We start from the raw sequence: 15,195 nt of genomic DNA on the forward strand, positions 1-15,195 counted from the left end.
TGTTGTCCTGTAAGACCTGACAGTTGGCTTTTCTTTCTGTAATGCAACTGCATGACTTAAGCTTTGATTGCTGAGGTATCCAATTCAAAGAGGCATCAACTTTAAAGATGGCTATCTCCAATAAACACATTGCCAGATACTGAACACCCCACCCACACGTTTTTTGGAGATCATGGTTGATTTCCATAACTGACAATTTGGACCTCTTGTTTTTTTCTCTCTCCATGCTTTAAATTCCCTTTCCTAGGTTTTAAATTCACTGATAAAGAGTTAGCCTGGGAAATCCTAGGTCCCTACCCTCAAACCCAATAAAAGCAGAACCCCAGCCCCTCCCCAACACCTTTCTCCCATAACCTCTCTGTGTGGCCCCAGGTATGCCATATGCTTTCCATGGCTAGTGAGTAATAAACCTTCCCCACCCCTACCCCCATTTTTCATTCAGTTGGCTTTAAAATATGTCCTGATGGTTATTGCTGAGGTGTCTTGTAATAATAAGAAGAACCACAAAGGCCAGTCCAGCCATAACATTCATTATCAATAGGCTCAGACTGGGTCAAAATGTGTGGAATCCTTCACTCTGACGTGGTTTTGGGCTCACTCTTCCTAACTAATGATGCAACTCTGGAATCTTGTCTCCCTCCTACTTTCTATTAGACCATATCCACCTAATTCTATGTCAGGACTTGCTTCCACCTGGCCATTTGAAAATCTGAGATAAGCTATTTTAAATGGAAGCATTCCATCCGGTGTCTGCAATTTGCCAAGCACAGGGCTAGGCTTTGTAACATAAACTCATTTAATTTATACAAAAATTCTCACTGTAGTTATTTTTATGTAATGTTTTACTTTCTTCTTCCAGAAATACTTAACTATTTAACTTCTTCCAGAAATACTTAACTATAGTACTTAAATATTTAACTAGGTTATTAATGCGTGTAACTCTCTGAATTAGAATCATCAAGGAGGCTTTTGACACAGGATAGTTAGCATGTCCCTAGGTAGACAGGGAGGTACTTTGTGGAATAAACAAAAGACGGCCATATCCTAAAGTTCCAGGTTTTGAGATCACTCCTTCACTCCAGGACATAATGTAACACGGCCTTGAGGTTAATCATAATAAATTCCTTTTGGCCTGACAAATGGAGCAGATCTGATAGATAAGCCTGAGTTACTTTGCTTATTCTTTAGGATGGGCAAGCAGAACAAACCTGGTAGATTAATTTCATTAGAAGGCGCCAGTTCCCTTCTTCAAACAGCTCCCCTTCCACAAACAGGCAAGGGAAGGTATAAAAGTAAGAGTTTTTGCCTCAGTCATGGGGCACCCCCATTCGGGACCCCTCCCGCTCAGGAGCTCTAACCCTTTGCTTTCAATAAACTATCGTCTTTTTAAAAACTCTTTGCCTCTCTTGGGTCCGTGTTTCCATTCTTCGGTCTCACGAGACATGATCCCTGCCCACACCCAGAAACTGCTGGCAGATCCAACATCATCTACATCATTTGGGGACTCACAGGAAAAATATTCCTCCATCACTTTCAGCATATAGATTCCTGAACTAAGAAGGAGCTAAAACATTTTAGCCATGCAGTGGGGGATAAGGGTTAGATTCCACTACAGAAATTGAAAATTAGAATATTTTTAGTACGGTGATCAAACGTTTCATATGCATATTAATGTTTGAGATTCACCAAGACAATTAATGGTAGTTTGCTGCCCAATCTTGACATCATCATTTATATCCACAGCTCCCTTTGAATTAGTGCTGTATTTGTATCACATGCAGTCACTTAATTTATATATTTACATTATAATTTTAGAAACACACGAAGGATGAGTAGAATGTTAACGGGCTTCTTTCCCTGTATTTCAAGTCTTATTTTGTTGATATTATGTATATTCTTCAACAAGAGAAAAGGACTCTATTTCTAACTGCACCTAGTCCTTAAGCAGCAGTAATTATTTATAATGGTAGCTATGAAAATATGTACTATCTGAGTACATAGTCTCTAGGGTTCCTGCTATTTTTCTATCACTGAATAAAATGGTATCTCCCCAGGAGACATCCATTAGTTTGTATATGAATGACTTTTTTCACTCAGTTGGCTTTAAAATATATCCTGCAAATGACATGGCCCTCTGAGACTGAAAAAGTTGATTCCTTTTTTCCTATGGACATGTGCTGTATAAAATCCCATGAGTTACATATAGAAAGGTCAACCTTGTTTCAAAGAGACTAACAGAAAAATGGACACTCGTGCAGGAAAACTAATAAAAAAAAAATCTAATAAGGGAAATGATGCAGACGTGGCACAACTAAGATGAAGACACTAACAAAGCTACCAGCCAACATTATATAACGACAGCCTGTCACACACACTTACCTCATAACTTAAACCCTCAATGTTTTTCAAGAAATAGATAAATAACGAAAACTGTTTCCTTTGATGACCCTTCCACCCCAAAACTGTGGTCTCTTTGTGTCTCACACCAATCAACAGCTTATGCAAGGAAAGAAAAACAGAGTGCTTTCTTTTCCAACTATTAGAATTTTCATATCCCCTTAATCCTCCTTTTCTATGCAAATGCTAGTTTTGCCTTTGTTAGATAAGATCAGTTTATTAAGACTCATTATTATGGTTTCTCTTATATGCAAGTTATGAAGATTGATAAACAGAAACTTCATTTAAATTAGAGTTGGGAGGGCCTGCAGGAGAAGTTCTCACACCCTACTACTCATTGTCAATGACCTCCAACAGAAAGACGTTTTTCTACTCTACCACTCCAGCAGGAAAAAGGAGCAACCACTTAGCCAATGAAAGACTGTTACAACTCAGCCAATGAAAAGCCACATGTCACACTCCTAGTTTCCTCCAATGGACTCTCTGTTTACAACAGATCCTCTGAACTCCCCTTTTCTTCTGTGAAAGAACTTCCTCTCCTGGGTTCTCTGGAATTGAGCATTGTTTGCCATTAGACTGCATGTCCCGAATTGCAATTCTTTGTTGTTCCTGAATAAATCCTCGTTTCTGGAGAAATAGCTGGCTGTGTGTTTGTTTAAGGTCAACAAAGTGAAATAGTGTGTTAACAATTTGCTATGCCTTATTCATTGCCTAGTCCTTTAAATTTGATTTATCTAAGAATTCTTTCCCAAATACTCTAGGGCTACAAAAAGGGCAATAAGTAGAACAGACTATTAAATCACTAAAAATTGATGTCCTTGCTGCCATCTCCTTTTTCATACCCCTTCCTCTGAACACACATGTGGGGACAGAGCCAGGAGTGCAATTACCAGGCTCTTGGCCTCACATAGACAAGTGCTTGCTCAGGTAGTAAATGGCCATCAACAGTGATTGGATGGCCATCAGCTGTGGCTAGTTGGCAGTCAGCTGTAACCAGTGAGCCATTGGCCACTAATATTACTGCCGTGGCTATGCTAGCAGAAAATGGGGGCTAGCAAGAAGATGGTGGCTGAGCTAGCAAGCGGCGGAGTGAGGGTTGCAGATCGTGTAGCTCCTGCTTCCTGTTTCTCCAACCCAGCCACCTACGAGACTATAATGGTATAACTCCCCTATCTATGGCTCTGTGGGTGTTCCTTTTTGGCCTCACCATATCCTGTGTTCTTATGTGGGGAGTGGGACCACAGACCCTGCATGACAACACACCAGGCAAAAATGGCCTTAGTGAAATAATCTTCAACCTCACTGTCTTGTGCAGTGCTTCGTGAACCACAAAAAGTACCTCTCTCTCCTCAATCATTAAGTTACTCTTGAGTGATTAACTTAGATATTAAGGGAACACTTCTGTTGAACTAATAGATGCTTAGGAGGGATGAAATTGTTTCTGCTTAAATTTTTCATCATAAAAGAATATTTACAATTTAGAAAATGTTAACATTTTAAGCAATGTAATATTCTTTGGGGGTATAAATTCCAGGGGTTTGGCAAATATGTTTCTGTATGTTCTTGATATTACACTGCGAAGGTCACCGCTTACGGAAAACAAAATGTAGCCCTGTATGTGATCTTCGTCTTACAAAGCACTATTGAATTGGTCGTGACGTGTCTACTACAATTTTCCGTATTAGAAGTTGAAATAAGCTTAACTAACCGCATTACAGAGGGCTATGCCAACAAATATTTCTTTCTCTTATCTCTCAAAATGGAAAATAATTCACGTATCTACCTTATGGTACTTACTCTTTGGATAATTTGTCGTGGTTTCAGCCGGTAGCTCCTTGCTGTGTTTAATTGTGCTGTGTTAAGGGGGACGTGCCTCTGCCCTGGTCCACCAGGGTCATCAACCTGCGTTTACTCTCCAGGCATCTCCTGGAGGGTCTTGAGTTCTTTGAGTTTCCCACTTTCATATCATATAAAGACTCTGATTAGAGACGTTTGCTTGTAAACCTTGAAAAGATTTTCCTTTGATCTCTGTCATAAAGGGAAGAAAACCTAATGTAAGGGATGAGATAAAAGAACTTCCTCTGGGTTTTGGAAGAGCTCTGATGGTTTTGAGCAGGGAGTTGGCTTTTTACTCCAAAAATAATGTTATTTATGTTTTCTGCTCAGTCTTCTGAAGACACACTGGGATCACCTGAATGAATAAAGAATCCTCAGAGACCTAGGTTTTATGTCATTAATAAATCTTGTGCATTATGAACTTTGGCAAAGCAACTGAAATAGGCAGCAGCAGGGATGCTTGCTGTCCTTTGAGACAGTGAGATAGAACAACAGCATCAGACAGAGGCCAGGTGCCCATCTTACTAATGAGAAGAAAAAAAGCACAAGCCTGATTCAATTCCCCACTACACTTTCTAAGGATATGGGTATAAGCAATTCTAATAATCAAAATATTTTGCTTTACCTAATCTCCCATGATATAAACAATTATTAAACAATTAAAGTATGTATTTAATATGAGAATACACATTGGGAAAAATTACTAGGTATTCAATGATATTGTGGAATGAATTTATATTTTTTAATCATAGGAGCATTTATTTACATTTGAAAAAGTGGAAAAGCGTAACAGAAAAATTCTTTATTCTGCCTACAGATGATACTTTGTAAGACAATGTTTACATGAATGTCTCAAAAACAGTTCACTCAATTAAAAACCACTGACCTAACGCTTTCTGCTAAAATATCTGCCCTTGAAATTTTGAAATATGTGTGTTTAAAAGGAACCCATCAGAGAATATTTTAATAACAAAATAAGGTTTGGAAGACTGGTTAAAAAATGTTGCTTGTGGTCAATTACAAAAGGGTAATAAAAAGTACAGTAACTTGGAGATGAGATGACAGTTTAGAAATTGGGGAAAACCTTGTATGGTTACGTATTAGTTGCTTTAGGAGTTTATGATTTGATTATGGTAGATCAGGGCTCATGATTAATAAATATGTCATGAGTAAGAAAGCTCTTATGGTAAAGGAAGTAGGGAGAAATGCTCTTGTAGCACATTTCTTGAATAAAGTTTCTCTCTTTTACAAAATTAGTTTTTATTACAGCACCATTGCTTTTATGGATTTATTTTCCTAATCTTCATTTAATATTTTAATTAAGGCAAGTATTGGCTTTTAACTTATCATAGATTTTCACATTTGGTATACAATAAAGTTTTATTTATTATTTAGGATTTATGTTGTGAGAGACAATATATATTATAGTAATAGGCTGTTATCATGCCATTAAGTATTAAAATTTTTGATCTGGCACATAGAAGGGGTTAGAACAGTTAAATTGATTAAGAGTTATAAAAACTATGACTTTATATGTTGCATTTGAAATGACAAAAGTGAATCATGCCAGACAAGTAATATTATGCAACTACAGAAAGGTTTAGTCATAGATATATTATTATTTTCTTTGTTTTCCTTTTCTTTTTAAAATAATTTTATTATTTTCCAATTACAGTTGACATACAGTGTTATATTAGTTTCAGGTGTACAACATAGTGATTAGACATTAATATAGCTTACAATGTGATTACCCTAATAAATCTATTACCCATCTAACACCATATATAGTTATTACAATATTATTGACTATATTTCCTATGCTATAGTTTACATCCCCATGACCATTTTGTAATTACCAATTTGTACTTCTTAATCTCTTCCCCTTTTTCACCATCCTTCCAATTCCCCTCCCATCTGGCAACCATCAATATGTTCTCAGTATCTATGAGTTTGTTTATTCATTTGTTCTTTAGATTCCACATCTAACTGAAATCCTGTGGTATTTGTATTTCTCTGTCTGACATTTCATTCGAGTTCATCTATGTTATTGCACATAGGAAGATTTCATTCTTTTTATGGCTGAGTAATGTTCCACCTCTTCATTATCCATTCATCTATTGATGGACACTTACGTTGTTTCCATATGTTGACTATTGTAAATAATGCTGCAAAGAACATCTAGATACATATGTCTTTTTGAATTAATGTTTTGGATTTTATCTGACAAATACACAAAAGTAGAATTACTGAGTCCTTATTTGTCTCTTGTTACAGCCTTTGTTTTAAAGTCTATTTTGTCTGATATAATTATTGCTATCTCAGTATTTTTCTTTAAATCGGAACTGGCTTTTAGACTAATAAGAAAAACAGACATTGATAACATATAAACATGCCTAAATTAAAGAAGGAAATGAGGTGTTTGAAGAATTTATTTAAAGAAGGGCAAAGAGTTTTATTCAGCTTTGCTTTCAGGGGTACATTTTTCACATAATCAATTCATTTATTTGAAGAAAAGGCCATTCTCTGGACCATGTTCTTGAAGGCTTGCTTCACTTGCTGATTTCTTAGAGTGTATATGAAAGGATTCAAGAGAGGAGCCACTGAGGTATTAAGCACAGCCACTCCCTTGCTTAAAGTTACCCTCTCCTTTGCAGAAGGCTTAATGTACATGAAAATGCAGCTGCCGTAAGAGAGGGAGACAACGATCATATGGGAGGAACAAGTGGAAAAGGCTTTTTTCCTTTGACTTGAGGAAGGAATTCTCACAATTGTCTGGATGATATGCATGTAGGAGAGAATAACTAGTGTTAAGGTGACCATAAGTGTTACCACAGCTAGAAAAAATGCCACGAGTTCTAGAAAACTAGTGTTTGTGCAAGAAAGCTGCAGAATGGGAGAAGAGTCACAGATAAAATGATCGATTATATTGGAGGCACAGAAATCCAATTGCACCACCAGGATTATTGGTGGAAAGACGATCAGGAATCCAGCAAGCCAGGAGCTACAGACAAGAAGGATACAGACTCTGCTGCTCATGATGGTGGTGTAATGTAGAGGTCTGCAGATGGCCACATAGCGGTCATAGGACATGGCAGCCAGAAGGTAAAACTCTGTCACCCCCAAGAAGATGAAGAAAAATAGCTGAGCCATACAACCATTATAAGAAATGGTTCTGTCGCCTGTCACAATAGTGACAAGGAATCTCGGAATGCAGACTGACGTGAACGATATTTCTAGGACTGAGAAGTTTCGAAGGAAGAAATACATTGGAGTCTGCAGATGGGGATCTGAAAGGGTGAGGGTGATAATGATCAGGTTCCCAGTTACACTTAGCATGTAGGTAACAAGAAGAAATGTGAAAAGTACAACCTGCCACTGTGGGTCATTTGTCAGTCCAAGAAGAATAAACTCTGTTACTGCTGTGTAATTTCTCATTCCTTTCCTTCTTTTCAATGATATTCTTTGTTTCAGCTGTAAAATAGATGTACGAATAAAAAGGCTATGACACCAACAAAGAGACACACACACATGCATGCACACGACCGCCCCCACCCACGCTTAAGAAATCATTCTGCCTTTTTAGTTAATATAAAAATGATTTTGTAGTACATAGAAACAAATGTTTTTAAAAATTTATTACATCATCCATTAATTCAGTACTCCTATGTTTCCTTCATTGTATTCTCACACATTTCAGTCTAAATCTTTGTCCTCTGAACATTTTGATATGTTCCTGAAAACAAGAAAAAAAAAAAAGATTAAAACCTCAGATAAAACTCTGAGAGCTTACTCCCAAGGATACCACAATACCCTTGAAGATATATATTTTGTTGCTCTCCATATTCCTTTTAAATTTTGCTATTTTGAGTAAGTATTTCTTTCTCCTTCCCCATTCAAACTTCTACAATCTATGGAGACAGCTCAGTTGCCCATTGGGGTAGAATAATATGTCCTTGATAAATAATAGTATACAGAGGTATTTAATGGTGGGGAAGTATCCTCAGTCTAATTCCAATGTCTGCACTGCAAGGCATTCTAATTTTAATTAATAATCTATTATAATGGTCTCTCGTAAGATTGTAAATATACTCAATGTATTTTTATTTACTGCCTAGTATCATGAGTCATGAGTCTGCTCTCTCTGATATTAAAGGAGGACTTTTACCTAAGACCCAATTTTATTTTTATACACTGCAAGTGTTCTTACTTATTTTAAAAATCATTAGCACTCTCCACAACATTGCCTATTCTTTTCCTGAGGGATAATGAAAAGGAATAGTTCAAAATTCAAGGTAAGTTTTGGGGAGGCAAAGAATATTACTTTTTTCTTTTCTTTTTCTATTTATGGCTTCCAGTACAATTCTTGATGTTATACAGGATTTGCTTAATTGTTTGTTCCTGTTTAAAGTAATTATTTTCCACAAAAGCTTTAGAGGTGTTGTCATCTAAGGTCATTTTAAAAAATATTTAAATATTCAGACAGCCTGCCTACGTCTGTAATGTCTCCTTTGTTTTCTACATTCTTCAGAAGTTTCAGAGCTTCTCGAAGGAATAATATTTTCTCAGGATTAGCCAATTTATATATTAATGAACTTACTCAAAATTTTTACATATAAAATTTTTACGAGGGATATGTAATTATTTTTCATTATCTGTTCTTTTTGTGGTCATAACATTTGTGTTGCTTTTTCTCATTTCACTTTATGCATGTACGATGAGTGCTAACCTTCACTATGTAAAAAATTCACATTGTGCATAACTAAAACATAAAGTATATCTATCTGCTTAGTGTTAAACACACCAAATAATTTGTTTTGAATCTTGTACAAACATGATTACATGGTGTCCTGATTTTATTATTTAAAAATTGGTAATTTGAATTTACCTAGATAAGAACACAAAAAAACACATAGTGTTATCAATCACAAAATCTTTGTGTTACAGTGAACAATAATGAGTAAACTGTAGTTTAAAATTTTCCTTCCTTTATATATTTTGTAAAAATTGTGTGGTTGAGTTCCATTTATACATAATATGTGCATAATTGAGATTACTTGTATAAAGCGGAGATTTATATATTATTAAGGCAAAAACATATTCCTGAAAGAAACTGTCAAAGATGTACTTACTTTTTGGTGAATGTGACTGGTTTTAGTTAATGTGATCTATAATGGCTTCTTTGACTTCTTTAAGTACAAGTTCTTTGGGATTTTTCAAAAGCCTTTGTCATACTTCTCCTCTGTCATTTTTATATTTTTAACCAAATATCCAAAATATTGATTATAAAAAATAATTCCAAGAGCTCCCCTACAATATTAAAAAAAAAGGTATATATCATCCCATTTTTACGTATGAACCCAAATTTCTCTGGACCTGGAGTGCCAGTATATCTTACCTAGGCCACTTAAAGAAATATTATTTTAATAATTGAGATAAGCTATAGTTGAAATGAGGGCTAATGTAATATTTTTCCATGCTTCTTGGGCATGGTGACATGATCTTTTCTTGTGCAGAAATAATGTCATTCAGGCTAGCCATCATTTTATCTCTTCCATTTACAATGGACTCAGGGGGATTAGTTGATGAATAAACAAAAGGCACCATGGAGATTGGTGTTCTCAAGACACAAAGCATTAAGCAATAGTCCAAATTAGGACATGATCTAGAATAGAATATTTAGGTGAGAGTGGCCTCAAATCAGAGCAAAAAAATTCATTGAAGAATTTAAATTTTTGTAATAATGAATAAGTTCACAAGGAGAGGAAACTTAATAATAGAGAAACAGACATTAACATTCTAAATGGCAACACCTAAACTGTGAACAAGTAGAGTTTTCTCTAATCTTAGGGAAAATATTGAGAATTCATTGTGATGTTTTAGACTGGGGCTGAATTCTCCATGTTTTCACACCATCACTGATGTCAGGCTTGTCCTTAAGGTTTTACATCTTTCCACTGAATTTTGATATAGAAAATCTGATCATGATTAGAATCACTACCATTTATTCACTCAGCAATTACTTTTTGGATACTTAGTATGTATTGGCCTCAAGTTTAGGTTCTGAGAATACAGAGATGATAAAGACAGCTCTTTGGGTAATTTTCACTTCTTAAAGAAAAGTTTGAGAATTTTACATTACTTTTGAAATCACAGATCCCCTCTCTTTCTTTTTTTTTTAAATTAAAATTTATCGGTGTGACAATTGTTAGTAAAATTACATAGATTTCAGGTGTACAATTCTGTAATATGTCATCTATATATTACATTGTATGTTCACCACCCAGAGTCAGTTCTCTTTCCATCACCATATATTGCATCCCCTTTACCCCCATCTACCACCCCTCCTCCCTTACCTTCTGGTAACTACTAAACTATTGTCTGTGTCTATGAGTTTTTGTTCCTTCATTTGTTTGTCTTGTTCTTTTGTTGTTTTCAGTTTTATATACCACATATCAGTGAAATCATAGGTTCTCGACTTTTTCTGTCTGACTTATTTCGCTTAGCATTATAATATCAAGATCCATCCATGTTGTCGCAAATGGTCCTATGTCATCTTTTCTTATGGCAGAATAGCATTGCATTGTGTATATATATCACAACTTCTTTATCCATTCATCTACCGAAGGACGTTTTGGTTGTTTTCATGTCTTGGCCATTGTAAATAAAGCTGCAATTACATTGGAGAACATCTGTCTTTATGGATAAATATTTTCAGATTTTTTGGGTAGATGCCCAGGAGAGAGATTGCTGGGTCATATGGTCATTCTAGTCGTAATTTTTTGAGGACCTTCTACACTGCCTACCATAGCGGCTGCACCAATCTGCATTCCCACCAGCAAGTGTACGAGGGTTCCTTTTTCTCCACAGCCTCTCCAACCCTTGTTACTATTTATCTTGTTGATGATGGCCGTTCTAATTGTTGTGAGGTGATAGCTCATTGTGGTTTCTAATTGCATTTCCCTGATGATTGGCGATGTTGAGCGTTTTTTCATATGTCTATTGGCCATTTGTATGTCCTCTTTGGAGAAATGTCTCTTCAGGTTGTGGGCACAGAGTCCCAGAGAGCAGTTTCCAGGCTCTCGGCCTCACGTGGAAAGGTGCTGGCTCGGGTAGTAGATGGCCATCAGCTGTAACTAGTTGGCCATCAGCTATAACCAGTTAGCCATTGGCCACTGATATAAATGTCTTGGGTGAACTAGCAAGCACAGATTGCATTTAGCAAGGGGATGGTTTTTTGGTTGGTTGGTTGATTGGCAGGGAAGCGGACAGTGGATTGTGCATTGTATGGAGCCTGCTTCCTGTGTCTCCAACCCAGCCACCAGCGAGACTACAGTGGTATGAACACCCCATCCATGGCTCCGTTGGTGTTCCTTCTTGGCCTCGCAATATCTTGTGTTCTGGTGTGGGGAGTGGGATTTGACCCCGCATGACACCCCACATGACACATGATGCAGCGAGCAGGGTACAGCACTGGCCAGAATCCCCAAAGGGGTAATCGAGCAGTTTCTACACGTGAAAGCTCATCTTCAGGAAGCCTGTGAGGAGCTGCGCCAGGAACAGGAGGTGCCATCTGGCTGGGAGACTCAAGCCTCTGGATGGCACATCACCTTCTTGGCCAGAGAAGGCATCACCTTCCTTTTGATGGTCTGCAGCTGCCGTGGGCTCCTAGAGTTGTGGACATCTTACACCAAGGCCACCACCCACTCAGACACCTGGCGTGCTGAGCAGGATACCGGCCAGGTAGAAATGGTGTCTGACTCTGGGCAGGAGGACATGTGGCTCCCACACTGTGTGTGTTAGCCGGTGGCACTGTTCTTAGGAGTGGGACTCCCGAGGAGGGGTGAGAGGAAATGGATGGCTCTCCAACCAGTGTGGAGAGGGCCGTGCAACTGCCGGAAAGCTGGACCCCCATGGAGGGGTGGGAAGACATGGATAGTTCTCTAACCAGCATAGGCTGGAGAAAGTGAAGGTCGTTGCGGCCGTGTTGGCTGGGAAGTGCTTGCTGAGACACTCACCCACAGGTTGGGGAGGAATTGGAGCCCTCGCCCTGCAGAGAGAGCACACATTGTAAGGCCAACGCACAGCCCTGGCGAATTACTGTGGACTATAGGGAATTGGCTCCATCCCTGATTTGATGGACCACTTGACCGTTTGCTTGGGAACATGCCACCGTGTGTTGGAACTGGTGGATGTTTGCTTCCTGTGTCTCTCCTGGCTGCCATCGAGACGGGGGCAGAAAGACCCCTTGTTGGGGTGCGGTAATTTTGTCACTCCTTTTAAGAAGAAGTATGGTAAATTCCTTCTCTTGAATTTGGGCAGAAGTTAGTGACTACTCCAACCAGTAGAGTTGATGCTGTGGGATTCTAAGGATAAGTCAAAAAAAGAATATGTCTCCTATCTAGATCTCTCTATTTTGGGACACTTATCCTTGGAACCCAACCACCATGCTGTGAAAAAGCCCAAACTGACTCTTATGAGAGAACACGTAGAAAAGTGCATATTAAAACAAAACGAAACAAACAAAAACACTGAGGCCTGAAACTGACAGTCTGATTCAACTGATAGACATGCAAGTGAAGGTGACTTAAGATGACTCCAGTTCTCACTCTTTAAGTCTTCCATGTGAGGCCTCAGACATAATGGAGCAGAAATGAGACCTGCGTGCTCTGCTCTGTATGTATTCCTGACAACAGAGTCTGTGAGCATAGTAAATGGTTGCTTTATACAATGAAACATTGAAGTAATTTTTAATGGTGGTCTTCTCGCATTTAGGTGCTTACAACTGACTTTTTTCCCCCTATGGAAGTCTTATAAAAGCAACCACAGTTTAAAGTAGAAACCTGCAATTGACTAAGTGAATGATCCTGACAATTAATAGAAATGTGGCTTATATTTGTCAACACTCATCAGATTGGATACTTAATATTTGTACTTTGCAGTGGATATAAATTTTACTTAAAAAAGAATTATTAAAAAGTGAATTCTGGTTATTAGGTTTGCTTTTCACAGTGGTACTGATTATCAATTCTGTAATTGCTTTGTGTGTACTGTAGGCTGATACAAGTGTGGCATTGAAGAAAATGACACTGAATTTTCCACTGTAGGAGAAAGAAATTATAAGCACAAACAGGAGGTGTTTAAGTACTCTATTTAGTGTTGTAATAGAATTAGAGGTATCAGTATGAACACATCATATATATATATATATATACACATCATTTGTGTGTATACACATATATACACACACACATATATGTATATACCATATATATGATATATACATATATGTGTGTGTGTGTGTGTGTATGTATACACACACACGTATACACACATACACACACATACACTGTCTTGTGAGAGGGCTCATACACAATAACCCACCAAAACAACTAGTGTCCACATCTTGGTCTCTAAATATAATTATTGACTGAAAAGAACCTGAGATTTTTGGAGAAATGACTCTATTATTCAGGGCTAGATCAAGGAAAACAGAAAAGAGCTGAAATTATCTTATTTTTGTACTCAAAAAATGACGAGTACATATAAACAAAGTTTGGAAGCTACTTAAAAGAAGCTCCAACTCACCATGTTTGGATAATTTGTATATCAGCATAAATGATGATATTAACGGATTGTAACGAGTAAAATAAGAATCCTTGAGTCAATATTGTTTTACAATTAATCAATCAATAAAATACACAGGAGAAAATAAAGATCATCTTTATAGTAGAATATGCTGATTAATCAATACAGAAGTAATGATTAGTTAGCAAACCATCATTGGATGCTATAAATAGTGGATGAGTTTCATGAGGAACAGGTTATTTACATAGTCTTGAAATATCTAACAAATTACATATTACGTGGAGAAAATAGTAACTTTGTAGTCTAGAGAAATCTGGAAGAGACTACCTTAACCAAGTGATCAGTTACCATCATCAGTGGGAAAACCAACATTATCTGGCTCTTGATCATATGGACTAAGAAAGGATCTATGATCACTTTTGCTTTATTCCTCAATTTAACCTTTAGGGGGATCAGATGAGCTCAAATAACATATCCTCTTCAAAAATCTCAAGACAATAAGGTGAAAGATAAGCTGAGGAACTGATTAAAAGAACTGAACAGAAATGAGAACTAAATGCAATGTGTAATCCTGGATTATGCTGGACTTGAAAATAAAAAGATATAAAAGACATTATTGGGAAAATGATGAAATTTTAATATGGACAATGGATTTGAAAATATTAATATGTCAGATTTTCTGATTTTGATTATTATCCTTTGGCTATGTAACACAATGATCTTATTAGGAAACATAGCCTAAGATAGTGAGGTAATTTAAGATAAAAAGGCACAACGTCCAACTTACTATCAAATGGATAAGAAAAACATGTATATATATTTATATTAACAGTATTAGTATTTATATATAAAAAGTATACATAGTATATAAAGTATATATACATATACATACACACATATATATTGTAGATACATAGTGTATAAAGTATATATATATATACATAGTATATAAAGTATATATAGTACATACAACATATATACTATATGTATATAAATGTATATATCTGTATTTCTCAATGTCTCTATCTTTATCTCTCTCTATCTCTATCTCAACATACATCTGTATTTGAGAGAGAAAAAGAAGGAAAGAGAGAGAATGAGAGAGAGTGAATGATAAATAAACATGTTATATAATTTCACATATATGAAAGGTCTAGAATAGGCAAATTATAGAAACAGAAAGCATATTAATGGTGCCAGGGGCTGGAGGAAGGGAGAAATACGGAGTCACTGCTTCATACATATGGAGTTTCTTACTGAGAGACGAAAATGTTCTAAAATTAGATAATGGTGATGATGGCACAACTTTGTGAACGTACTAATAGTCAATGATTTGCACACAATAAAATGGTTAGAAAGGTGAATTTTATGTTATGT

At 36.7% G+C, this 15,195-nt stretch overlaps 1 protein-coding gene across 1 annotated transcript; it reads right to left on the reverse strand.

Moving 5' to 3' along the window:
- Positions 1-6,729: 6,729 nt before the first annotated feature.
- On the reverse strand, positions 6,730-7,668 carry LOC141568622 (olfactory receptor 6C75). Its single transcript, XM_074319017.1, has one exon. It carries the CDS (start codon positions 7,666-7,668, stop codon positions 6,730-6,732), a length of 939 nt encoding a protein of 312 aa, XP_074175118.1.
- Positions 7,669-15,195: the final 7,527 nt, after the last annotated feature.

The sequence above is a fragment of the Rhinolophus sinicus genome, linkage group LG02 (genome assembly GCF_036562045.2).
Source record: "Rhinolophus sinicus isolate RSC01 linkage group LG02, ASM3656204v1, whole genome shotgun sequence".
Taxonomy (NCBI): Eukaryota; Metazoa; Chordata; class Mammalia; order Chiroptera; family Rhinolophidae; genus Rhinolophus; species Rhinolophus sinicus.